This window comes from Esox lucius, chromosome 2 (assembly GCF_011004845.1).
Source record: "Esox lucius isolate fEsoLuc1 chromosome 2, fEsoLuc1.pri, whole genome shotgun sequence".
NCBI classification, from domain to species: domain Eukaryota; kingdom Metazoa; phylum Chordata; class Actinopteri; order Esociformes; family Esocidae; genus Esox; species Esox lucius.
Window position 1 is genome coordinate 19,258,670 of NC_047570.1, and position 26,452 is coordinate 19,285,121.

General features: G+C 40.8%; 2 protein-coding genes across 3 annotated transcripts; one reads left to right on the forward strand and one right to left on the reverse strand.

The window, feature by feature from the left end:
• Nucleotides 1-16,525: 16,525 nt before the first annotated feature.
• On the reverse strand, nt 16,526-21,355 carry LOC105027283 (protein phosphatase 1 regulatory subunit 3E). The gene has a single exon (XM_034287186.1). The coding sequence runs from the start codon at nt 21,333-21,335 to the stop codon at nt 20,229-20,231; it is 1,107 nt and encodes a 368-aa protein (XP_034143077.1). The 5' UTR covers nt 21,336-21,355; the 3' UTR covers nt 16,526-20,228.
• A 624-nt stretch (nt 21,356-21,979) lies between these two features.
• On the forward strand, nt 21,980-25,277 carry si:ch73-103b9.2 (uncharacterized protein LOC100150067 homolog). Of its 2 annotated transcripts, XM_020056785.3 has the most exons (3): nt 21,980-22,353; nt 22,839-23,069; nt 23,290-25,277. In XM_020056785.3, the coding sequence occupies exons 2-3, from the start codon at nt 22,866-22,868 to the stop codon at nt 24,283-24,285; spliced, it is 1,200 nt and encodes a 399-aa protein (XP_019912344.2). In that variant the 5' UTR covers nt 21,980-22,353; nt 22,839-22,865; the 3' UTR covers nt 24,286-25,277. The 2 variants fall into 2 exon arrangements, with proteins under 2 accessions (XP_019912344.2, XP_034143071.1); XM_034287180.1 differs by having other exon boundaries at nt 21,980-23,069.
• The last annotated feature ends 1,175 nt before the right edge of the window (nt 25,278-26,452 follow it).

The window sequence follows — 26,452 nt, forward strand, 5'->3', positions numbered from 1 at the left end:
CACTTATTAAGAAGTGGAAAATTCAGGGATCTCTTGATACAAAACCAAGGTCAGGTAAACAGAGAAAGATTTCAGCCAAAACTGCCAGAAAAATTGTTCGGGATACAAAGAAAAACCCACAAGAAACCTCTGGAGAAATACAGGCTCCTCTGGAAAAATAGTGTGATTGTTTCAAAGAGCACAGTACAATGATACTTGAACAAACATGAGCTACATATGGTCGAGTTGCCAGAAAGAAGCCTTTACTGTGCTAATGCCACAAAATGTGACATGCCTCACAGCTTCTGGCACACTGTAATTTTGAGTGACCAGACCATAATAGAGCTTTATGGTCACATGCATAAGAGCTATGTTTGGAGAGGGGTCAACAAGGCCTATAGTGAACAGAATACCATCCCCACTGTGAAGCATGGTGGTGGCTCACTGATGTTTTGGGGGTGTGTGAGCTCTAAAGGCACGAAGAATCTTGTGAAAATTGATAAGAAATAATATCAATGCTCACTCATGTTTTCTTTCCAAATGATACATATATACCAAATCCCCAAGGGTGTGCATACTTTTGAGCACAACTGTATATAGTGATGCTGTCACAGCAACTTCAATTTCTGTATTGTCACTCACTGACAGTTCTCTGATACAACTCAGAACAGCAACCCAGTGGAAGATTTGGAAATCAAAGCTTTGGCAGTGTGTATTGACCTCTGTGCTTAGGGTGTGATTACAGCGATATCCTCATGGCTATTCTGTCTGTGTTTTCTGTCTCTGGCCTCCCTAGGGCAGCAAGCTGAAATAACATTGGGCACAGGCCACAGTCTAGCCATATTCTATCCCCACAAAGACACTTGAGTCTAAACTAGAAGTTCACCATTTATCTCTTGCCAAAGACCATTCCAAAGAAACACATTTTTATGTAGCTCACATATGAAGGGGTTCTAAACAAGTTGATGCATGGTATATACAATAAGGATTACAATCCACATACTGTACGACTTCAAGGTGTAGCATTGTCACATACATGCATTTCTATGGTCAAAATATTTTAGTTCTAGTTAGTCTGTTTCTATATTCTGTTTGAATCCCCTGTTTTTATTGATTTCACCTGTGTCTCGCTGTATTGCAGTAAAGACCATGTGAAGCAAGACCAATTCAAGACCAATACCATAGCATATAGAGTTTGGGTCAAGACCAAGACTCTGGGGGGTCGAGACTGAGTCCAGACCAAGACCAGGGTAATGCGAGTCAGATTCAGTCAGTTTCACCACTATGCTGATACTATACTGTTACTATTTCACATGAACATAATGGATTCTTTAGACATATTTTGGATTAGTATCAGAAAAATATTAGGCTGGTCGTAAACTAAAGTGAATTCTCAATCACCATATAGTCTGCATTTTATTCTAGGACTTCTTTTAATCAGTGTCTTAAAATCCAAACAAAAGTAAATATATGGTATCCATAATGTACTTGATGAGTGTTAGTAGAAATGAGAGAAGGTTGACGGACAAATTATTTGCACTAAACTATTTGTTTTTAATACAGTATCTCTGAAAATACACTAAAAGTAAATGGTGACATTGTGTACTGTCAGCAGGCCCGGCTCCACAAGTTGGCAAAAGGGGATAGAATTTGTGCCCCCCCAGTTGTGTTTCCCCATAAACCCTGCAAATGGAATATGAATTAGATATGCCCCTTCATTTATAAAAAAAAAAATGCCCCCTCAGTTATTTCATCCTGGACTGTAAGATTTCAAATCCAAAAGGTTAGATTAAATTGAATAGAGCCAAATTAAATGTTGAGCTGCACTGTCAAAATTATAGAGGTGCTGTATATATTATGTAAAACAAGGAAGTCGTATAGATAAGACAGAGTGCACATTTAACACATTTAACGAGTCTTTGGCAGTACTATCTAAAGGTTAGATAAATCACAACCTATCTACAGTGCTTCAGTTCTAACTAGCAAGCAACAGTGTGGGCACCTGTTCACATTATGGAGCAAGCTAGCTTTTAGGTAGCTAGCTTATGTCAACTTACCTTTCCTTGTTTTCTCTCCAGGTGACAATAGTAATTGGATGTTGTCCCTGCTGTCTCAGTTATTTTAATTTTAAATTAAATCGCTCAAATGAACTAGAGTCCTTAATCTAACTTAAATTACAACTAAAACTTAAATGAACACATTAAGGCTTTCAAACAATGCAGCCATGTAGTTTTGTTATAAATAGATATAAAAATATGTATATTTGTATTGATTTCTTTTTCATTTGAGCATATTGGATGAAAATCAGGCTTGGAGAATCTTGGAAACAAAGTAGGTGGATGAAATGGATGCTGCATTTGTTATAATTATTCTAACAAAGCGCAAAGAAATGCTAAGAGGTTATCTGCATTTAATCACATATAATAATACAGACCCATCACATACAGGAATGATACTGTAATGGAAATCACAACATGGGCTCAGGAATACTTCCAGAAAACATTGTCGGTGAACACAATCCACTGTCCCATTCGCCGTTGCCGGCTAAAACTCTATAGGTCAAAAAAGAAGCCGTATCTAAATAGGATCCAGAAGTGCAGGCGTTTTCTCTGGGCCAAGGATCATTTAAAATGGACTGTGGCAAAGTGGTAAAGTGTTCTGTGGTCAGACAAATCAAAATTTGAAGTTAATTTTGTAAAACTGGGACGCCATGTCATCTGGACTAAAGAGGACAAGGACAACCCAAGTTGTTATCAGCGCTCAGTTCAGAAGCCTGCATCTCTGATGGTATGGGGTTGCATGAGTGCGTGTGGCATGGGCAGCCTACACATCTGGAAAGGCACCATCAATGCTGACAGTTATATCCAAGTTCTAGAACAACATATGCTCCCATCCAGACGTCGTCTCTTTCAGGGAAGACCTTGCATATTCCAACATGACAATGCCAGACCACATACTGCAATTACAATGGTCATGGCTGCATAGAAGAAGGATCCGGGTACTGAAATGGCCAGCCTGCAGTCCAGATCTTTCACCCATAGAAAACATTTGGCGCATCATAAAGAAGAAGGTGCGACAAAGAAGACCTAAGACAGTTGAACAATTAGAAGCCTGTATTAGACAAGAATGGGACAACATTTCTATTCATAAACTTGAGCAACTTGTCTCCTCAGTCCCCAGACGTTTGCAGTCTGTTATAAAAAGAAGAAGAGATGCCACACAGTGGTAAACATGGCCTTGTCCCAACTTTTCTGAGATGTGTTGATGCTATGAAATTTTAAATCAACTTATTTTCTCAGTTTAAACATTTGATGTGTCATCTATGTTGTATTCCACATCATTGCATTCTGAAACTTCCACATAATTGCATTCTGTTTGTATTTATTTTTTGGAATCGGGTTTGTAATTGGGGAAAACTAAAGGGTGTGCAACACACTGCCCTATGTATGGAATAATGTAGCATCAAAATGATGTCTCTGTCTCATGTTGAGAAAGCTATTGAAATTTTGAAATTTCAAATGCTCCTCAAAAAATATGTAGGTGCTTAACTGGGAAACCAAATGCTGTGCAATGTGTGAGCCTTCCCTCTAAAGATTATTAGAGTAATTTGAAACATCTAGGTCAAGTGGTTGGGTAGCTATTGAATTTACAAGTGATTTTCTCATGTACAGTGGATATAAAAAGTCAACACACCCCTGTTAAAAGGCCAGGTTCTTGTGATGTAAAAGAATGAGACAAAGATAAATCATGTCAGAACTTTTTCACCCTTTAAAGTGACCTATAACGTGAACAATCCAATTGAAAAACAGAAATCTTTGAGGGGGAAAAAAAACTCACAATAACCTGGTTGCATATGTGTCTTGTTTACCCCAATCATGTTCCTATTTTAGTTTCTCCTGCCCTAGTGTTTCTTGTTGTTCTTTCTTTTGTGTTTGTGACATCCGTGAATAAGTCGTTTAAAAAAGAAAACCTTTGTTTTCCACTTCTGCACCTGTGTCCTGCCACCACAGAACTGTGACAATTTATAAAGCATATAGAATACATCCCAGCTGCACTCCATTAAGGCGAGGTGATGGACATTACATAATCAAGATAGTATGAGTACTAAGCTTCTGAGAAATTGTTATCATAGTCTGTAGAGATACTTCCATGTATTTAGGGTTAGTGTTGGAGAGAGAAAAGTGTGTGTGTGTGTGTGTGTTAATACCTGAGTGCTGTGTAACACAAATGTGACACCACTGTGGCTGTTGCCATTGGAGATGCAGACAGGGACCTCTCTGCTTTAGGAACCACAGAGAGAGAAAGAGACAGCAGCAGCTCCTTTCTGCCAGAACTAATCATTATAAATCTGGTCACCAGGCAAGTGGCACGTTATTGACTCTGTGACATTCCTATTATGGTCATCATGCCCCATTGTTAATTACGGTTTAGTGTATAACAAAAAAGCTGCAAAACATTTACCAACAACAGATAAATACTGAACTGCTTATGTATTTACCAGAGTTGTAAACTGCCCAGGAAAACCTCTGGCCCCCGGTGAGCAGGTTGCTCAGTTGTTGTATAATAAATATGATGTTGTAGGTGAGATGGGTTCAGGGGCATATAGCCCTGTTATAATCCCAGCACCGTTCATAGCTCTGCTCCACAAGCCTGGTTACATTTGCAGAGGAGGCAGAAGGAACCACAGTTAGCAGGGACAGAGAAAAGGAAAGCAAGAGAAAGAAACAGAGAGGGTTGGGAATGAAGAGAAAGAAACTCAAATGTGATGGAGGCATTAATGCTGTGTCTGAAGACCTTACCCCAGAGTAGTTGGCTGAATACTCTCTTCTGCCGCCCAACCAACTCACCGCTAAAGCACCTGTGACCCAAGGAACTTCAACACACTGGTGTTACAGATGGACAGGTTAATGATGTAGTCAGGGACCTTTGTGGTCAAGAACATATCGTTTTTAACTGCCATTTGGCCTGGATGTGTAATATGTTGTTCATAAGTGCACAATCTATAATTAGAATCACTATCATATCTCAGTTAGCCATTGAATTGTAAGTTTAAAAGCAAGTGGTTCCGTGCCAGTCTTACAACCCGTGGCCCAAAGACACAGATTGCGTCTTTATAGCAATAACCTTAACAATTAAAACTAGAATAGCATAACTATTAGAATATGTAATAGCACAAATATTATATAGCAACACTTTTATATCTCTGATTTGCCTTTGAATCAAGTGAAGTAAATAACTGCAAGCCATTCACATTAACGAGAGCTTTTGAACAGAGCCAAAAGTGAATACATATGTTTTACCAGGAGAGGGCAGCAGAAAGTAACATCAGCTGGCCAACCCTGGAGATTACTCTATGACGAACATGAGAAAGCAATCTAAAGCAATCACATCTAGAGCAACAGGGAGTCTCTAACCAATAAGTTGCTCTGTTCCTTCAAATAGATCACATTCTACACCTAAAAAGATGCTATCATATCAACATCTGAATAGGCAGCAGTGCCCTCTGGAAGGGAAAGATGATTCCCTTCCATTTTCTAAATACCCTAACCCTCAAACTAACCGTAACCCTAACACCAAACAGAAGCTAATCTTAACCTCAATAACCTAACCTTTATGCTTAAAGTAACCCTAACCCCTAAAGCCTAAACGTAATACTAGCTCCTTATACTAACACTAACACAATTTTAGGTTTTATACTAAACATAACCACTAAATCAGAAATGTCTTTCATGTTTGTGGGGATTTTTTCAGATGCACATCTGCAAAATAAATGGTTTGGTCTGTCAGGTTTTACTGTTTTTGCGGGTACTTCTGATTCCCACATTTATAGTAAAACCAGGATCACAGACACCCTAACACACAGGGAAGTGTATGTGAGCTGTGTGTCCTGTGTGTGGAGATCTCATCCATTAAAAAGCCATGAATGAATCATGTAGTCTGACTTTGATATGCCAACGTGTGGGCCACAGGCTGGAGCACCTCTGGTCACACAGACACTGCATGTGACCCAGTCTGTGAAATGAGGGAGAGAGGGAGGGAGAGGGGAAGAGGTGGAGTGTTGGAGAGAGAGAGATATAAAGAGGTAGAGAGATAAGTAAATGGGAAGATAGTGAAGGAGAGAAAGAGGGTGAGCGAAAGATAGACACAGTAAGGAAGAGCGATAGAAGGAGAGAAAGAGCGGTAGATACAATAGAGAGAGAACAGGGGAGATAAACGTGACAGAGAGACAAGAGGGAAATACAGGAGGGAGGGGGAGGGTAAGAGACAAAACAGGAGAGAGGAAGGATGTGAAGGTGAAACAGGTTTCATTACTGTTTCATGAGAAGTCTTCTGATTACACTGGATGTCAACACATTATTACAGAGCATTGCCCTTTAGTGTAGCAATAATACCAAGAAGAAACGCTCGAGAACCACACATATAAACGCACCCACAGGCACAAAAAAAACCTACACATGCAGACAAACACACACGCGCACATATTCACATGCACTGACAAATGCTCCTGCATGCTAAAACATGCAGAGGGCTTTTCATGTTCTTCATGCGACGTTGATTTGCGCATGATGTAAAAAATGTCCCAAGCGTCGTCCCATCTGTTAGAAAAGATGGAGCGGGACTAATGGTTTTGAGAAGCATTGGTGGGAGTCACGTTTTGCTGAGTCACTCAGAGCGACAGCAGACTATGGGGAGTGGCCTGTGACATTACACATACAGACAAACAGTCAAGTCGTGTTGAGGAAGCGGGAGGAAGGGGGAGGACGGGGGAGGAAGGGGGAGGACGGGGGAGGACGGGGGAGGACGGGGGAGGACGGGGGAGGAAGTGCAAGGTCTTGGAGTTGTAAACACAATTTTCTTTTTCTGATTGATTTTGTGTGATGTGAAGTCTTGTTTATGCGATCATTTTCAGTATAAAATGACTTGTCGACGAAAGGAAGATCATTTGAGTGGTAGCTTATCCACAGAAAAATCTCACATTAACTGAAAATAAATTTTTGAAATTCTGGGGAACAATGTCCCTCTTTATAAGAAGGGGGACCGGAGGGTGTGTTCCAACTATTGGGGGATCACACTTCTCAGCCTCCCCGGGAAAGTCTATGCCAGGGTTCTGGAGAGGAGAATACGGCCGATAGTAGAACCTCGGATTCAGGAGGAACAGTGTGGTTTTCGTCCAGGCCGTGGAACACTGGACCAACTCTATACCCTCTACAGGGTGATGGAGGGTTCATGGGAGTTTGCCCAACCAGTCCACATGTGTTTTGTGGATTTGGAGAAGGCATTCGACTGTGTCCCTCGCGGCATCCTGTGGAGAGGGCTTCGGGAATATGGGGTCCTGGGTCCTTTGCTAAGGGCTGTCAGGTCCCTGTACGACCGAAGCAGGAGCTTGGTCCGCATTGCCGGCAGTAAGTCAGACTTGTTCCCTGTGCATGTTGGACTCCGGCAGGGCTGCCCTTTGTCACCGGTTCTGTTCGTAATTTTTATGGACAGAATTTCTAGGCGCAGCCAGGGGCCGGAGGGTGTACGGTTTGGGGACCACACGATTTCGTCTCTGCTATTTGCGGATGATGTTGTCGTGTTGGCCCCTTCAAGCCAGGACCTTCAGCATGCACTTGGACGGTTTGCAGCCGAGTGTGAAGCGGTGGGGATGAAAATCAGTACCTCCAAATCCGAGGCCATGGTCCTCAGTCGGAAAAGGGTGGCTTGCCCACTTCAGGTTGGTGGAGAGTGCCTGCCTCAAGTGGAGGAGTTTAAGTATCTAGGGGTCCTGTTCACGATTGAGGGAAGGATGGAACGGGAGATTGACAGACGGATCGGTGCAGCTTCTGCAGTAATGCGGTCGATGTATCGGTCTGTCGTGGTGAAGAAAGAGCTGAGCCGCAAGGCGAAGCTCTCGATTTACCGGTCAATCTACGTTCCTACTCTCACCTATGGTCATGAGCTTTGGGTCATGACCGAAAGGACAAGATCCCGGATACAGGCGGCCGAAATGAGCTTTCTCCGCAGGGTGGCTGGGCGATCCCTTAGAGATAGGGTGAGAAGCTCGGTCACCCGGGAGGAGCTCAGAGTAGAGCCGCTGCTCCTCCACATCGAGAGGGGTCAGCTGAGGTGGCTTGGGCATCTGTTTCGGATGCCTCCGCAACGCCTTCCTGGGAAGGTGTTCCGGTCCCGTCCCACCGGGAAGAGACCCCGGGGAAGACCTAGGACACGCTGGAGGGACTATGTCTCCCAGCTGGCCTGGGAACGCCTCGGTGTCCCCCCGGAAGAGCTGGAGGAAGTGTCTGGGGAGAGGGAAGTCTGGGCATCCCTGCTTAGACTGCTGCCCCCGCGACCCGGCCCCGGATAAGCGGAAGATGATGCGATGCGATGCGATGGGGAACAATGTACCCTTACTGGTTACTATAAACTATAACGGATCTCAACCTATTCAGTTTCAAAGTTTCATTCAGACAGTTGAAGTCAAGTGCTTGTAGACCTGCATCCTGATTTTCTTTTGCCAAGACAGATTTAAAATGTGACTGTTACTGGCCTTCCTGACTTCCTCGGAAATGGAGTAATCTGGATGAATGCATCTGGACCAACTTCCAATTTTAGTTCATTATATGTGACCAAATATATCTTTGCATCCAGTTAAAGGATAGTCAACCGATTTCCACTATTTCGTTTTATTCTCCGTGTCTCCCTACATCATTGCAGAGATTCAGACCAAAATATACACTCACCTAAAGGATTATTAGGAACACCATACTAATACTGTGTTTGACCCCCTTTCGCCTTCAGAACTGCCTTAATTCTACGTGTTATTATTATATTAATATTATATGGCCTGATGACAGCAAAGAAGAGCTTTTTGGCCTCAACGCTAGGTGATTTGTTTGGCACAAGCCTAACACTACACATTACCCCAGAGAGCATCGTCCCTACTGTGAAGCACAGTGGTGGCAGCATCCTGCTGTGGAGATGCTTCTCGTGGCCTGGAAAGCTTGAGAAGATTGATGTGTTAGGATTTAAAGGGAAATCCTTCATTTCCTCCCACCTTGTGGAAGTCAGCTGAATTACAGCAACAGCAAATTCAAACCAACTCTCCCATCGACTCAATTTAATTTTGGTTGATCAGCTTACAAAACAATATCTTTGAAAAAAGTGATTTAGATGGCACGATTACCTATTCAGTGCTTGTTTTCTCACTTGAAGAGAAAATGAGTGAACTGTGTAGAATTTTAGGACTCCTGAATGCTTTTTGATGTGTTTGAGGTGAATGTCAGGCAGGAAGACCCACAATCTTTGTCAGAGGACGAGTGCCCGGAGACGAGGTTGAAAAGGTAACTACAAAACTCCTTGGTAATCCGTTAAATTGATTAGGCCTTTCACACATTCAAGTGCATCAGTACCAGGGACAGCAAAACAAACCTGTTCATTATCAAACCTGCCCAAATGTGAAAGTAGCTAGGGTTTTCCTTTCTTCGAATGATTAATGGTCATTTATATAAATGCTGCTGATGTGCTTTGCCAAAAAGCCCCGATTTTGTTTGAAGGGTGCACAGGACATTTTCTCAGAAGGACATAGGATTGTTAGATTGGTTAGATTGGTTCGACACGAGCACACAGACACACACAAAGCCCCAGGTTCATTCAGGAGTCTCACACAGATCAAAGACAAGCCGAAGGCTGTGTCTACTATGAAGCAATTTAAACTGATTTTTGACTGACAGAAAATGTCTGGACTATAATTTCTGTACATTAACCGGACTTTGATTACTCAGACGGTCAGATACTGAAAGTATTATTTCAAAATGTAACATTTCTATGTTTCTGATCCCTTCTCTGATTAATGTCTTCCCTATGGCCGTTGTGGAGGGGTGTGTGGGGGGTTAAAATGTGTGTATTTATGTGTGTACCTTGTATTTGTGTGTACTTGCATGCATCTGTATTCTGCACACTTGTATGTGCATGTGCCTGTGTGTGTGTCTGGAATGACCAACTGAAGGATGAGAATAGGATAGTCATTATTTATGACCCTGGCTCCAGTACTGTTCCCCATGATATATAACATCTTCTGATGTCTGGATGCACACAGCCCCTTTGGAGAGTTCTATCAACAGTGATGTTCAGAGAAAGAGACAGAAAGAGGGTGAGTGGAGAGATTAGCCAATAAAGGCTGAGATACAAACTATTTAAACATAAATACTCAGCTGATAAAAAAGGGAAAAGTAATGAAAGTAATTCATAGGGAGCACCCACATCATGTTTGTATTTTCTCAGACTTGTTGTTTATTGCTCGCCATTTTCAGAACTAAGCATTCTGTAGCACCCAATGGGCTGTGGTCACTCAAAGATGGCAAGAAATTCCAATATCATGGATTTACCTGCTACTGATAAACAAGGACATATAGACAAGATTGAAATACACTCACCTAAAGGATTATTAGGAACACCATACTAATACTGTGTTTGACCCCCTTTCACCTTCAGAACCACCTTAATTCTACGTGGCATTGATTCAACAAGGTGCTGAAAGCATTCTTTAGAAATGTTGGCCCATACTGATAGAATAGCATCTTGCAGTTGATGGAGATTTGTGGGATGCACATCCAGGGCATGAAGCTCCCGTTCCACCACATCCCAAAGATGCTCTATTGGGTTGAGATCTGGTGACTGTGGGGCCATTTCAGTACAGTGAACTCATTGTCATGTTCAAGAAACCAATTTGAAATGATTCAAGCTTTCTGACATGGTGCATTATCCTGTTGGAAGTAGCCATCAGAGGATGGGTACATGGTGGTCATAAAGGGATGGACATGGTCAGCAACAATGTTCAGGTAGGCCGTGGCATTTAAACGATGCCCAATTGGCACTAAGGGGCCTAAAGTGTGCCAAGAAAACATCCCCCACACCATTACACCACCACCACCAGCCTGCACAGTGGTAACAAGGCATGATGGAACCATGTTCTCATTCTGTTTACACCAAATTCTAACTCCATCTGAATGTCTCAACAGAAATCGAGACTCATCAGACCAGGCAACATTCTTCCAGTCTTCAACTGTCCAATTTTGGTGAGCTCGTGCAAATTGTAGCCTCTTTTTCCTATTTGTAGTGGAGATGAGTGGTACCCGGTGGGGTCTTCTGCTGTTGTAGCCCATGAAAATCCCAGTAACTGAGCAGATTGTGAAATACTCAGACCGGCCCGTCTGGCACCAACAACCATGCCACGCTCAAAATGGCTTAAATCACCTTTCTTTCCCATTCTGACATTCAGTTTGGAGTTCAGGAGATTGTCTTGACCAGGACCACACCCCTAAATGCATTGAAGCAACTGCCATGTGATTAGTTGATTAGATAATTGGATTAATGAGAAATTGAACAGGTGTTCCTAATAATCCTTTAGGTGAGTGTACTTAATTGTGAATCATATTTTGCGCGGAGCAAGCTTTTCATAAACAATCCCTATGTAGTTAGCTAGTATTAGGTAATGACATTACTGACAAAAGTAGCTGCTGTTCAGGTAGGAAGTTAAACTGGCTTCCTTACTCTACATCGTCTGACAGAAAAAGTTGTCAACATGCAGGAGCTGGCTTAGTGCAAGAATAATAATGTTAGTTATAATTACTGACTTAGCAACAGTAGCTGGCTAGCTTGGTTGGAAAAGATTTACCATTGTGCATGATGCAGCATCCCTTTGCTTTCATATGAAATAGTGGCTGACTGATTAGCAGTCTTAGCTAATGGTAGCAACCTATGTTGGATAAATCATTAGAGCTTTGCTACATAGTCAAACTACAGAAATGCTGATCACTGGTGCTAAAGTAACACTGAACAACTGAAATGTGTTATTTAAAGAACATCAACACAATTTACAATATTTACAGATGTTTGTTTTACATTTTGGTTATATCAGCCTGATGGCTGTACAACTCGGTTTTATTTTCTTTACTGTGCACAATAAAAATGGCTGACCACTCCCTTTCAGACTGTGCCATGACGAATGCTATTGTTTCCAGAAGAGATGGAGTAAGGGATAGTGCAATATATTTGGGTGCAATACCTGCAGCTAAACTGCTGATGTTAGTGGTAATGACAGAGTAATATTGTTTATAGCTGGAGGTCAAACGGGTCCCGACTTGTCGCACCCAGCTCATTCTGGATGTGTATGTTTGTGTGAGATCTGTATTAAGGCAGAAAGAATAGGAAGTAGTGATATGTTCGGAGGAACGCCTTGCCTACTTATAGTGGGGTGAACAAGTATTTGATACACTGCCGATTTTGCAGGTTTTCCTACTTACAAAGCATGTAGAGGTCTGTCATTTTTATCATAGGTACACTTCAACTGTGAGAGACGGAATCTAAAACAAAAATCTAGAAAATCACATTGTATGATTTTTAAATAATGAATTTGCATTTTATTGCATGACCTGAGTATTTAATCATCTACCAACCAGTAATAATTCCGGCTCTCACAGACCTGTTAGTTTTTCTTTAAGAAGCCCTCCTGTTCTCCACTCATTACCTGTATTAACTGCACCTGTTTGAACTTGTTACCTGTATAAAAGACACCTGTCCACACACTCAATCAAACAGACTCCAACCTCTCCACAATGGCCAAGACCAGAGAGCTGTGTAAGGACATCAGGGATAAAATTCTAGACCTGCACAAGGCTGGGATGGGCTACAGGACAATAGGCAAGCAGCTTGGTGAGAAGGCAACAACTGTTGGCCGCAATTATTAGAAAATGGAAGAAGTTTAAGATGACGGTCTATCTCCCTCAGTCTGGGGCTCCATGCAAGATCTCACCTCGTGGGGCCTCAATGATCATGAGGAAGGTGAGGGATCAGCCCAGAACTACACGGCAGGACCTGGTCAATGACCTGAAGAGAGCTGTGACCACAGTCTCAGTCTCAAAGAAAACCATTAGTAACACACTACGCTGTCATGGATTAAAATCCTGCAGCGCAAGCAAGGTCCCCCTGCTCAAGCCAGCGCATGTCCAGGCCCGTCTGCAGTTTGCCAGTGACCATCTGGATGATCCAGAGGAGGAATGGGAGAAGGTCATGTGGTCTGATGAGACAAAAATAGAGCTTTTTGGTCTAAACTCCACTCGCCGTGTTTGGAGGAAGTAGATGGATGAGTACAACTCCAAGAACACCATCCCAACCGTGAAGCATGGAGGTGGAAACTTCATTCTTTGGGGATGCTTTTCTGCAAAGTGGACAGGACGACTGCACCGTATTGAGGGGAGGATGGATGGGGCCATGTATCGCGAGATCTTGGCCAACAACCTCCTTCCCTCAGTAAGAGCATTGAAGATGGGTCGTGGCTGGGTCTTCCAGCATGACAACGACCCAAAACACACAGCCAGGGCAACTAAGGAGTGGTTCCGTAAGAAGCATCTCAAGGTCCTGGAGTGGCCTTGCAAGTCTCCAGACCTGAACCCAATAGAAAATCTTTGGAGGGAGCTGAAAGTCCGTATTGCCCAGCGACAGCCCCGAAACCTGAAGGATCTGGAGAAGGTCTGTATGGAGGAGTGGGCCAAAATCCCTGCTGCAGTGTGTGCAAACCTGGTCAAGATTTACAGGTAACGTTTGATCTCTTTAATAGCAAACAAAGGTTTCTGTAGCAAATATTAAGTTCTGTTTTTCTGATGTATCCAATACTTATGTCATGCAATTAAATGCAAATGTATTACTTAAAAATCATACAATGTGATTTTCTGGATTATTGTTTTATTTTCCGTCACTCACAGTTGAAGAGTACCTATGATAAAAATTACAGACTTCTACATGATTTATAAGTGGGAAAACCTGCTAAATCGGCAGTGTATCAAATACATGTTCTCCCCACTGTAACTAGCAGAAGGCAGATTATTCATGATAAGTGCATAAATTATCCATATAGTGGTAGAATTAGGATTAACTATATTTTCTAGTTTAGTTTGGCTCAATCGGGCAGCTTTTAAAATTTGAATGCGATGGTGAGTCACAGGAAACTCCACACAGCTGATCTAGAGACACTTCCCTGAAAAAGACATCTTGATCTGGTCTGATGCATTCTGATGCTCTCTGGGTTAAGCTGCATTTTTGGAAATTAACTCTAATACCCTCCAAACACTTCCCTATTAAGTAGAATGATAAAAATAGAAATTACTTACCCCATTTTATTCATTACTGAGTTACTGAGACATAATGTGTGTTTACATCAGGTCAGGGTTATTCTTTAAAAGAACATGAATAAAACAACAATGAAGGAGAATGAATGAATAAAGATGATATCAGAGGCCGTGCAATAACACAAGCAGAATGAGCTGAACAGAGACCAAAAGGGAGTGATCAGCGATCCAGTGAAGAGGAGGGGAAAAACAATGCATAGACCAGACGGTGGTGTGAGAATGATTCAGTTGGATTGCCTTCACTTTGTATACCCATCATAGGGTGTGGGTTTGTGTGGGTGTGGGGGCGTTGACAAGACATCAAGTCACTGACAAGGCCATGGGTTTCTATCCGAGGGGCAACCAGAGCACCGGCGAGAGATACGCTGAGGACTAAAAAGATGCAAAGAGTTAAGTTGAAAAACACAAAGCTAACTGAGAGACACTGAGCAATAATAGATTACATGACATACAGTATCTCACAAAAGTGAGTACACCCCTCACATTTTTGTAAATATTTGAGTATATCTTTTCATGTGACAACAGTGAAGAAATGACACTTTGCTACAATGTGAGTGTACAGCTTGTATAACAGTGTAAATGTGCTGTCCCCTCAAAATAACACAACACACAGCCATTCATGTCTAAACCGCTGGCAACCAAAGTGAGTACACTGTGAGTACAAGTGAAAATGTCCAAATTGTGTCATTTCTCCCAACCTCCATCTGGCTCCTAATGAATTTTTTTTAATAAATAACATTCATTCTGGCTTTAGTTTTTAATTGTATGGCTTTTGGAGGCATACAATGGGCATTTCTCTTTATTAAGATATATTTTCAGGCATGCTTTGCTAGTCAGTCAGTGGGAATAGATAGATGCGATCAGAATAAGAAGAATCAACAATGGATAGATAGGGTGCCTCATTCTAAGCCATGATAACTGCTGTTTTGACTACAGTAAATATTAGTGTGATAGTTTTTCCATTATTCAGATGCACTCATTTCTTTGTCCAGTTAAATGCAATTTATTGAATAGATTAATTACTAGCTAATGAAGTGCCATAGTAATATAATATGGATGTGACTAGACCTCTGTGTATGTCTGCAGTCTGTTCTTCCATTAAATAACAGATGCCATATACCACGATGATATTACATGAATCTGCTTATTCATCAGAATGGAAAGTGTCAAGGACACACTATTGTGTTAAGGATACATTTTTTCTTAAGCTTATTCTCCTAATCATAACCCTAAATCTTTATACCCGCTTAATAAAATGGATACGCTTGATTGCTAAAAAAGAAAAGGTTTTCATTGTAAGGTTGAAGTAAATGTTAGAATGGTTTGATCCTGTACACTGATTTGCTGAAAGCTGTGGTATTTGAGACCATGTACCAAAGGTATGGCGGCAAATTAACTGGAGCATTAAAGCAATAAGGCACCTCTGGGGCTTGTGGGATTTGTCTTATATACTGTGGCTAAGGACTGCATTTAGTTAGTTCCCTTTGTGTTAGGTTTACAAACAGCCCCATTGTTTAAATTGCCTATGTAGCTGTTATGTGATAAAAGACAGAAAAATGTACAACACATTTTAATTTTCAACACAAAGGCCTTTCCTGCCATTGTTTTAATAAAATATAAGCTACATTACAAACTCACCATAAAAATAAGATGAAGTATTTCAACTGTGCATGCATACAGCTGAAATACAGTATTAAACATTCTTTCCAAACATAATGTCAGTTACCAAGACACATCAACACAGACAGGTGAAGAACTGCAGTACTAATGGTTTGCATAGGTTTAAAAAATAATATTAATAACATTATATGTCCAACTAATGGAAATAATTAGTTTGACATATAATTAGTTGGACATATACTTCCTTCACTCCACACATAATAATAATGTATTACATTTGTAAAGCATTTTTTATTTTAAAGGATAATCTCAAAGTGCATTAAATAAAACAAATACAAAATGAATAGCATAAGTCCTATGTCCAATATTATTTCACAGTGAGAGAATGCTGTGTAAGGTATCAAAGATGAGTGGGGATTAATAACATCTGGTTTAGTGGCTTTTTACAGACATGACAAACATACCAAACCCAACTTTTAGCATACCAAACCCAACCATAGCTCTTTTCTGTTGTATTTCTTCGGTGTACTATGCAAATATACTCAACCTTCACAGCTCAATACTACAATCATTAGTCACACCTTTCGTAAGTTTGATTCCCCAAAGCGCATGTTGTTTTTAGAAGAATGCAAAAAACATGTTTTGCCAAAATTCTCTTTAGCCAGAGTTTGCTTAGGCTGCTTTAATAATTATCCCATTTCGATCAACCTACCTAAACATTCCTTCACAGCTTACACATCCAGTTTGTTCATTTCAGTAAACTTAAGGCAATGGAACCCTCTGCAGATACACTTTATATACAACCTATGGAATATTCCTGGGACTTGCATGTATTTTGGCATGTTTACATCCTATTTGGATTTAATTGCTACAGTATTTTCAATTTCTCTTTTCAGTTCATAATTGGGTAACCAATTATTGATAATATAGTCATATATACAATTCTTGTCTACAACAAAATTACATTTATGGCCATTTCATCTTTCAAGCTTTTATCCAATGATCACAAAACCAATTATATAACGTAAAATGCTAATCATACTTTAACTTTGATTTGGACAATTGAAAATAATCATATAAAAAGGTGTGTACACCATGTAACAACCCACTGCTTGCCATTCAATGTTTTAAATGTTATTATGTAGCTGACAGAATCATAGCTGAAAGGCTTTTGATATGTGACACATATTACAAAGATATATGAACATGTTCATGGAATTATAATATATTCTTAATTTGTTTTGACAAATCACATTGTTTTGACAAAACCTAGAACATAACTATCTGGAAGCCCTTCATTCTTACCCTAAAAGCCATATGTAAATGTTTGCACTCACTACTGTAAGACACAAAATAGGACATAGCCAAAATAGTAGGTATGCCAAAATCTACTGGTACATTAAGATGAAGAAAGAAAGCACTGGTTAGCTCATCAATGGCAAATGAACTTGTACATCAAAACCTCCACAGTGGATTACCAAATAACCATTTAATTGTGGCTCACCATAATGAAAAACAAAACAAAGAACTCTTTAATATAAGGAACACTCGCCAAGAGATACCCATGGATGTGTCAGCAACTACCATTCACAGGAGACTTAACCAGACAAACTACAGAAGCTGGATTGCAAGGTGCAAAAATACTAATTAGCCACAAAAACAGGATGGCCTAAAAAGTACCTAAAAGACTCTGGAGAGTTCTGGATAAGGTATTGTGTACAGATTTGAAAAATACTAATCTGTACCAGAGTGGTGGCAAAAGGTATGTTTTGGGTTTTAAAAAAACTGACATACGAACTGATCTGCAAAATAAGATGGAGGGGGTTTTATGTTTGGGCAAGTATGGTTACCACTTGTCCTTACTGATGATGTAATTGCTGAAAGCAGCAGGATGAATTCTGAAATTTACAGAAACATATTGTTTGCTCAGATTCAACTACATGCCTCAAAACTCATTGGATGGCATTTCACCTTGCCGCAGAACAATGACCCCAACCGCATATTGCAATGCAGACAAGGGGTTATTTCGGGCCTTAAAATGGAATGTCCTTGATGGACCAAGTCAATCAACCAGCCTGAACATAACTGCGCATGTGTTTCACCTGCTGAAGGCAAAAATGCCCCAAATTAAAAGAGGAACTGAGGACGGCTACATTATCTGCCTGGTAGATGTGTGACCAGGAAAGACACCCAAAGCCTAGTGATGTCTATGGATCGCAGACTTCAGGCAGGCATTAAATACAAAGGATTTGAAACCCGGTACTAAATATTAATTCTATATTTTGTCCAATTACTTTTGGTCCCCTAAAATGGGGGGACTATGTACTGCATAGAAAATGGCGGATGTGGGACCTAAGTGAATTTCTTTTGGTCCAACCACACTCTATAGATTTGTCATAGAGATTAAAGGCCAATTCTAGAAACTCTGATAACACAAATATCTGTGATAAATAGTCATTTTGAAATGCTTAGTGGTGTTTTTACCATTTTCAATTTTGGGGGCAGAATAGCTTGGCTAGGCCCCCTCCAGATACTGGATCAACACTCAATGATGTTGACTTTACAGTAAATAACTATTCTATAAATAAATATTATTATTCTCAGAACTGCACTCAAACTAATTTAAGCTTCCTAAACAAAATAGAATATTGATACATTCCAAACTTTTATCACATAGAAAATGTCCACAAATGATAACTCAAATAAATAAAAACTAACATTAAAACATGCTATACAGTACATATAGACAAACGTTGTGTGTGTGGACTTTTGTGTGTGAAGTTTACATCCCATAGTATAATTTGTTCTCCATCTAATTGAGCCCTCTACAGTATGATGCCAATGTGTCCGTAGAGGAGTTCAGTTCAATTGCATTAGGTGTACAATATACTGTTCTAGCATTCAAACACTGCTCTTTTCTATAGGAAACTGTTAGTCAAGTCTAACATTGCAAATTTGAAATCAGCAGAAGCAGTGTAGATTATATCATTACAAGTGTGACAACTACTGTACATTAAATATAACACTACACACTGGAACAGTTATTTACAAAAAAACAACAATTATCAAACACTATGGTTTCACTGGACTGGATGAGTTTTGATAATGCCATGAGTGTCTCTATTTTGGATCTACAGTATAGTAAAAATGTATGTTTTACATTATTTTTTACCTGAATAAAAAGAGAAAAACCTGGATTTATTGGAAGATCGTGAGGTCTGCAAACGACAGTAAAAACGATCTGAGGTAAATGCATCCTTTTCAAGAGAAACAGTTGAATTTCAAGTCCAACAAGGAACACAAACACTTAGGTCCGAAGGTATAACAGAAATGTCAGTACGGTATCTGTGTAGACAATTATAATTGAGAAATGTCCATGTGGGTTTTTCATTTAAAGCTCAACCTTGATAAAGTAGAGGTGCTGCATGGGGGATGGAGTAATCATGACTGCAGAAAGATCTTGGTGCCATAGAAACTCCTCAAATATTTTTTACAACATGATACTTAGGTAATTATTATGACTGGTTGCCAGAGTGCCACAGCAGGAATGTTGTAAAATATAAACAGTAATGCCTACTGAGTTAATCAGATATGTGATTAGTAGTGCTGGACTGAAGATAAAATATAATATCCTGTACAAAATATTCTGTACAATTGTTTTTCTTTGTCAAATATACAATACCTACATGCCCTCTAGTTGAAAACTGACTAAGATATAATTTATGCACACTTTGGCATTTGAGAGTGGTAGAGTTGTAGCTACACATTATATTACTTGTTTAGGGGACATACCAGAGAATTCTACTTGGCTTTTTAGGGATTTTTATGACTTTTTAGGGCTACACTTTCATCAAGTTCACTGATACTGTGTTGTAATGCATTCATAGCCAGCAAATAAGACTTGCAGGTTGATTTCCGTTGTCAAACATCCCCTTGTTAAGCTGCGCCAGAGAGAACTAAATTATTTCCCCAACACTGATATAGTCATTATAAAACTGAATAAACCAATATCGATCAGGGTATACAGGAGCGGTTCCCCGTTATTTGTAATGGTCGACTTAAGGCATAGAAAAAGAGAATTAAAATAGCTAATGTTAAAACAAATGACATGGCAATTTGATGTATTTCCTTTCTTGAAGCAGCAAACATATTTAGGTGTCTGAAAACCTTCGATCTTCCCCATTCGGTACAGGCCTCGGATGAAAAGTGAGGATGAATAAATCGAGCAATGCAGCGTCTTGGAGAGGGGCAATGATGCGTAAAAGGGGAATATTCCGGGCACGTTTCAAATGGCACGTGCCCATGCATTACGTAAGAGTATGTTCACGATCAGGGCCTATCAAAGGGCACAAGGCTCTACAAACATATTCCATGTCAATGTCATTCTCTTCATTAAGGTTAACCGGTTCCTGTAGAAATCGAGCGATTTACGCACACAGTTCGCTGGTGAGAACGCCAAAGTACAAGTTAGATAAAGTGAATCCAGCCATCCTCCCACTCACGGGGTGGTGAAATCTTAAACCTGTGGCGTCGTACTTTATAGTTCTCTCCGTTATTATTGTCCCAATATTCATCTCCACCAACGCAGTATCTAATGGCGAATTGGAATGTGCCTCCGCTCTCCAGAAACGTCGTCGGGGTAATTATCTTAAAGGAGAATTTGTCTGTAACACCGTCGCTTGATTCAGGGACATATGATGCCAGACTGTCCATGAAGGTTATCCAGTTGTTGATTGAGAACCTCAAATAGACACTTTTCTCGAAAGCCAGGTTCAAAACACGCACAACGCCAGATAGACTAAACTCATCGGCTTCCGCACACTCCAACAACACTTTCACTTCTTTCACTTTCTGATTAAAGCCTGGTAGGGTCCCGGGGTTCGAAAATTGCAGCTCCATAAAAGTGGATTGGGTGGTCGGTGCCCGGGGGAACTTGTCGAATGGGTTTAGGTGCAGAGGACCCCGGTCGAATCTGGCCGTTATGCGCTCCGGCACATTGGGCATAACTGTGTCATCGAAGTGCTTTACGGATGTGAGCTCCAGGCCCAGAGAATCGGCGAAACGGACTTTTTTCTGGCTGCAAGGACTCCGGCTACGGGAGATTTCGAGCTTCGCTCTTTCTATGGGGGTTGGCAGAGACTTGCACCTCCGACGCAGGTTTGGACTCTGAGGGGGTTTGAGGAAGGATTCCCGTCCTCTTGGTCTCTCATCTACCACATGCATCTCAATGGGTTCGCATGTTCCGTTCAGCTCCATTCCGTCTACACCGTCTTCTTGTTTCGGCTCTGCTGCCAAGCTCCCGAACAGCCCAGCTATACAGCTGTAGTTTCTCGGGAGGCAGTTCTTGGGAGGCAACATGACCACGACAGGACGCTCAGCCTCGGTTTCCATAAAGCGCGAGAGGTCCGTAGAGTATAAATGGTCGCATCGAGAAAGGAAGAAGACGTGAAAAGCAAAACACACGGATAGGCGCCGTGTTACCCACGTCAGACTGTGACACTGCGCATTTCGTAACCAATAAGACAAGCCGTTGCAAGTGCATCTAAAAGAACAGAAAACATACCTGACCAGCATCCATAAATTCACTTCGCTTTCATTCTTATGTCACAGTCATAGTGTGAGGTGATTGGGAGATTTGCAATGCACTGTGGGATTCAATGTGAGGTTGGACTTCTGCTTAAGACAAGACGTGCCAAATAGTCTAATTTCAGCGATGAGCCAAACTGCTTCCTGATTTACAAGCACACCGCATCTCCAGACATGATGTGTAACCTAATATATCAACAGTCTCTTAAAAGGAACTAATAGATAAGCCTTTTAACAGAGCAACTTACTCATGTGAACCAACTATTTTAAAACCTACTGTATAATAGGCTGTTAGGCATATTATAATAGGCTACATTTATTGAATCGACTATGTTATATAACAGTGAATACAATAGCCTAGTCAATGGTTCCTAACCTTTTTTGGTAACTGTACCACATAATACTTTTTACACTGAATACCGCTACATTTGCATGTAATCAGTAAGCCTACAGCCTCATTCATCTTCTGAAGTAGCCCCTGTTGATCGGCCAAGTACCTTCAGTGGTCCTAGTACCCCTGGTTGGGAACCACTGGCTTCGGGAACCAAGCTTTCTTGACCGACGTTTTTAAACAAGCTTGACTAAATAAAGATTATAGGTTATTTATGTTTAGAAACATACCTACTACTAGGCCTAATAAAACGCATGGTGAAATAATACACAAGTATTAGACGGGCAACAGTGTTGCACAAGTACAGAATTGTATTTTAATATCACGCAGTTGCTTTCCTTTGCTTCCCTCTACGTCACTTCTGTCGGAGAGCGCCTTCTTGTAGCATGGTTGTCATGGGAACAGAGTTCTAGCCAAACAGTGCTTGCGGTCTAGAACGGTCTTAAAGCACACCTTTGAGGGTTTCTCTTGTGAGCCTCAAAACTGTGATAAATATTTTATGACCGTTCTGTGTTACTGTCTTTTATTAAGTTGACTGTAACAACCCCTAAGAGCCAATGAAAGTATTGCATAGTTGTGCTGGTGAGGAAAATCTCGAACTCGACCCCCTTAATTGTAAGTTGTTTGTTATTTTATAGCCTTGCTTGTTATTTTATAGCCTTGCTTGTTTTGTTCTGGCAGCCTAAACCTAAAGTAACGTTCGCTACTTGTTGTGTCTGTCCGTTGCTGTCGTTAGTAGCTTCGTTAGCGAGTATACTGTACAGTAGCTTACAAGAGAGCAATGCAAGAGCAATCTTTTTATAATAGCTAGAGCAAGCTTTCTATGATGACTTAAATACTAGATCAAATGCTTTTGCATTTTATGGACAGGTCAGAGTTTGTAAACATGATTAGATGAATCAAAAAAAGTTAACTATCTAGCTGAGGCTTGGTTGCTGCATAGTTAAATAACTTAATCTTAAAACATTTTTGACAGTGTCGGTCCTTACAATAAATGATAGCTTGTTGTCTCTAAACTATTTTCATACCAACTAGCTGACTGTACCTGTGTTAACCATAATAATTGAGTGCCTTGAGATGGGTGTTTTTTCTCTGCACAGATTTAACCCTGATAGACTTATTTTTAAATGGACATCTTCAATGAACGGGAACAGGATGCTTTTGACGTGCTTAATGAAAGAAATGTGGAATTTGAGGACACAGAATGGGACCAGAGCTTTCAACTACCTGACAGAGACCATGTCAATCTCCTTCTGGATATCAGCGAGGACATCACATCCAAAGAACAGGAGCCGTTTGAGTTCCTCTGTCTCTCCGGTTGGGAGGAAGCTGTATGTAATACATAGATTCTAATTTTTTGGGCCAGATTGTGAGTGACATTTCATTAAGCGGCAACTTTTGTTAACATAAGATGTATCGTGTGCACGTTTATGTTTTCATGCAACTAAGAAAACAGTAAAACAGTCAGTATGTTTGACCACATTTTCTCTGATACACTTCTTAAAAATGTCAGTGTGTCCCTTAATGCTATTGTGTTTGTTGTTGAGATAGATCCAGGGCTGGGGAAGGACTACTCCACTTGGCTGCCTAATTCAGACACAGAGGAGAGAAAAGAGGATCAAGACTGGAGACACAGACCACCACCATTGCCTGTTATGTATAGACCTTGTGAAGCTCTCAGAGCCCCATGAATCTGAGTTCATCTCAACTAAATTCCCAGAGTCCTCCTGTGACTCCTCTCTGGAACCTCTGGAGAAAGATGCCTCAACGGTCCTAGGAGACTTCCTGAACAGCTCTTCTAGTCATACCTCTACTATACCCTCTTCAAAGAAGCCGCCCCCAACAGAGTCCTTTCGGGACCTCCAGAAAGCCGCACAGAAACTGACGCTTCAAGGCAAGACGGTGGAGGAAAACGATGAGCTGTGTGAGACGAGTAACTTACTGTTAGGCTTGGCTTCGTCTCAGGAGCACCACCTCCACCACTCATTCTCACAGTGTCCCATAAGGGACAGACGTGGTGATATGACTATGATTCTCAACAGCTTTGCTATCCTACCGCCTGTGAAGACCTGCCAGCTCAGGCACCAGAGCCTCCCCAGCCAGCTCCAGAGGGGTGCAGCTAGCCGGGGACACAGTGCTAGGTCTGTAGATACCACGCCTGCCAGGGAGAATACAGGAGGTCTGGAGAGGGGAGAGGAGATGAGAGACACAGACACGGTCCCATACAAAGAAACAGTGCCTGATGACACCAACCAGGGACCCCTCACCTACAAGTATTGGCCGACCAAACAGAGCCCCCATTTACTGCCTGCTTTCAGTGGCCGCGTCCCCAAAAGATGTGACATGTCCATCAGTACACTGGCTGATCCTGTACCCTGTGTCACCTACCCCCTGGACAGACACCTCAGACAGGACACTCAGACCAGTAGTGGCCATAGACTATACTTTGGACTGAAGACAAAGAACCTGAAGCATTCGGAGCCCCAGCTGCCCATTCTGTTTGGGACCAGGGTACCTGTCCCAGCCTCGATACAGAGACTACTCTGAACAGAGAACATTGCTCTGCACTCTCCATAATCTCTTCCATCCCAAATGCTCATTATTTGTGAGTTTATGATTAAAAGAAGCTTTCTGCAAGATGCCTTCAAATAGATATATGACCATTATAAACTCTGTTAAATGAAATGAACTTGGTTCATCACACTAACTTACAATTGATCTGAGTTTACAGTTTGCTATTATTGGGATTTTTAGGCTATACCTAGTGTCATCACAATTCCTTACCAGCTTATGTTTCACACGCTAATTATAAGTTTGGGTTTTGTTCATCATCACTGTGATACTCCATTAAACTAGGCAATGCAAAATGTTCCAGATAGACGGAATACATTTTATAGACGTGTCATTTTAATTGGTGAACACTGGTTATTCAGAGGGAAATTTGTTAGGCCTTCCACTCCGTGCACCCACATAGGAATTTAAATATTTAAAATGAAGTGATAAATTAAAGAATATGTGTGTATGATTAAAGCAGAGCTTACTTCTACATTTTGTAGGTGATTTTCTATTCGTGCTCATTGAGTTTTTGTTCACAATTGAGCTTTTAGTTAACCAGAAAGTGTGCTACCTTCTCTACATTTTTGTAGGTCTGGTGCTTGGATTCTAGCATGTTAAACTTTAAACCACAGCCATTCTCATCTCAGAACCCCTCTGTGCTCCTCAGTATGACAGAAATATCCTGAGACTTTGCCAAAGCATCTGCATTTACTACCAACATGAAATGGAATGAAAAGTCAGTGATTATAAGTCTGTTCCTCATTCAAATACTTGCTGGGTGTGACCCCCACTAAAAGATTTGTGTAGCATTACTAGATTTACTGACCATAGTACAAGTAATAAAACCTGTAGTACAATCACCTTTACTGCCATACAGCCAATGGAAAACTGTGAGTGATTTGTAGCCTAAAATGAACAGTGTCTGTACAATGTGGAGTATGGTGTTGTATGTAAAACCTAATAAAATATTTGATTTGACTGTACAGTGCCCTCTGAAATTATTGGACCCCTTGATAAAGATGAGCAAAAAAATAAATAAAAATAATGTTTTTTAGCATGAGAAATCTAACCTTTCATTTAGGTAAAATTGTTCACACAAAAAAATATTAACCAGAGCCAAGGTGGACTCAAATGTTTCTCACCTATGTCTCACTATTATTCACACCCATCCACTCAGTACTTTGTGCACCTTCAACCTGCCAAGATAACAGCAGAGACATCTATAATGTTTATTAAGGTAGGAGATGACAAGAGATTAAAGACCGTTCATCCATGTAGAATCTCCCAAGATGCTTAAGTCCTTGGTCCTAACAGCTCAACTGACAGGTTTTCAATAGTTTTAGGTTAAGGCACTGAGTAGGAAAGGGAAAAGCTTGATCCTTTGGTCAGTTCATGATAACATGTAGCAGAGAAACTGGTTCCCAGGGCCTTTGGAAGCCGAACAGCCCACAATAGTCCATATCCACCACCCAACTTCACATTAGGAAGTATTTTCGGCATAACCATCTTTAAAAAAATATATATTGTTGTTTGTGGCCAGAAAGCTCTCTTGTTTCATCTGCCAATAGAACCCAGTTCCAAAGTTTCAACAGGCATTTAGGAAAAAACCTCTGCACTGACATGTGTTGATGAGTAGAAACCTTATTCTGGCAAGATTTCCAAAAAGCTGATTGGCATTGAGGTGACATCTAGTAGGAGTTCTAAACTTGCTGACCCCAAGATTCAAACTTTTGCAATTCTCCAACTGTGATTCTTTGATTTTCTCCATACTGTGCAGTAGGGAAAAATACACTTGGGTCCTTTCCCAGGCAAGCTCATCACACCTTCAGTTAAACTTAATTATTGACTTAATAGTGGATATGGGTATTATCAGGCGTGTAGCTATGACTATATGCCAATGGAACTTTGTCACTTTTGTCTGTATATATAATCCAGTGAAACAGGAAGTAGTGGATGACCACTTAAGAATTAACTTCTATTAAGACTAGGTCCATAAGAATTCCAGAGTTCTAAAAATGTTGAATTTTTTTCTACATTTGCAAACCATACTTTCCTCTCCTTTGTTTTGAAGGGAACTAAGCTAGTAAAACAACTGGCAACTTCAACTAAAAAATTCAAGTTGTTTCAATAATGATGCAATTTTTTGAAGAGTTTATTT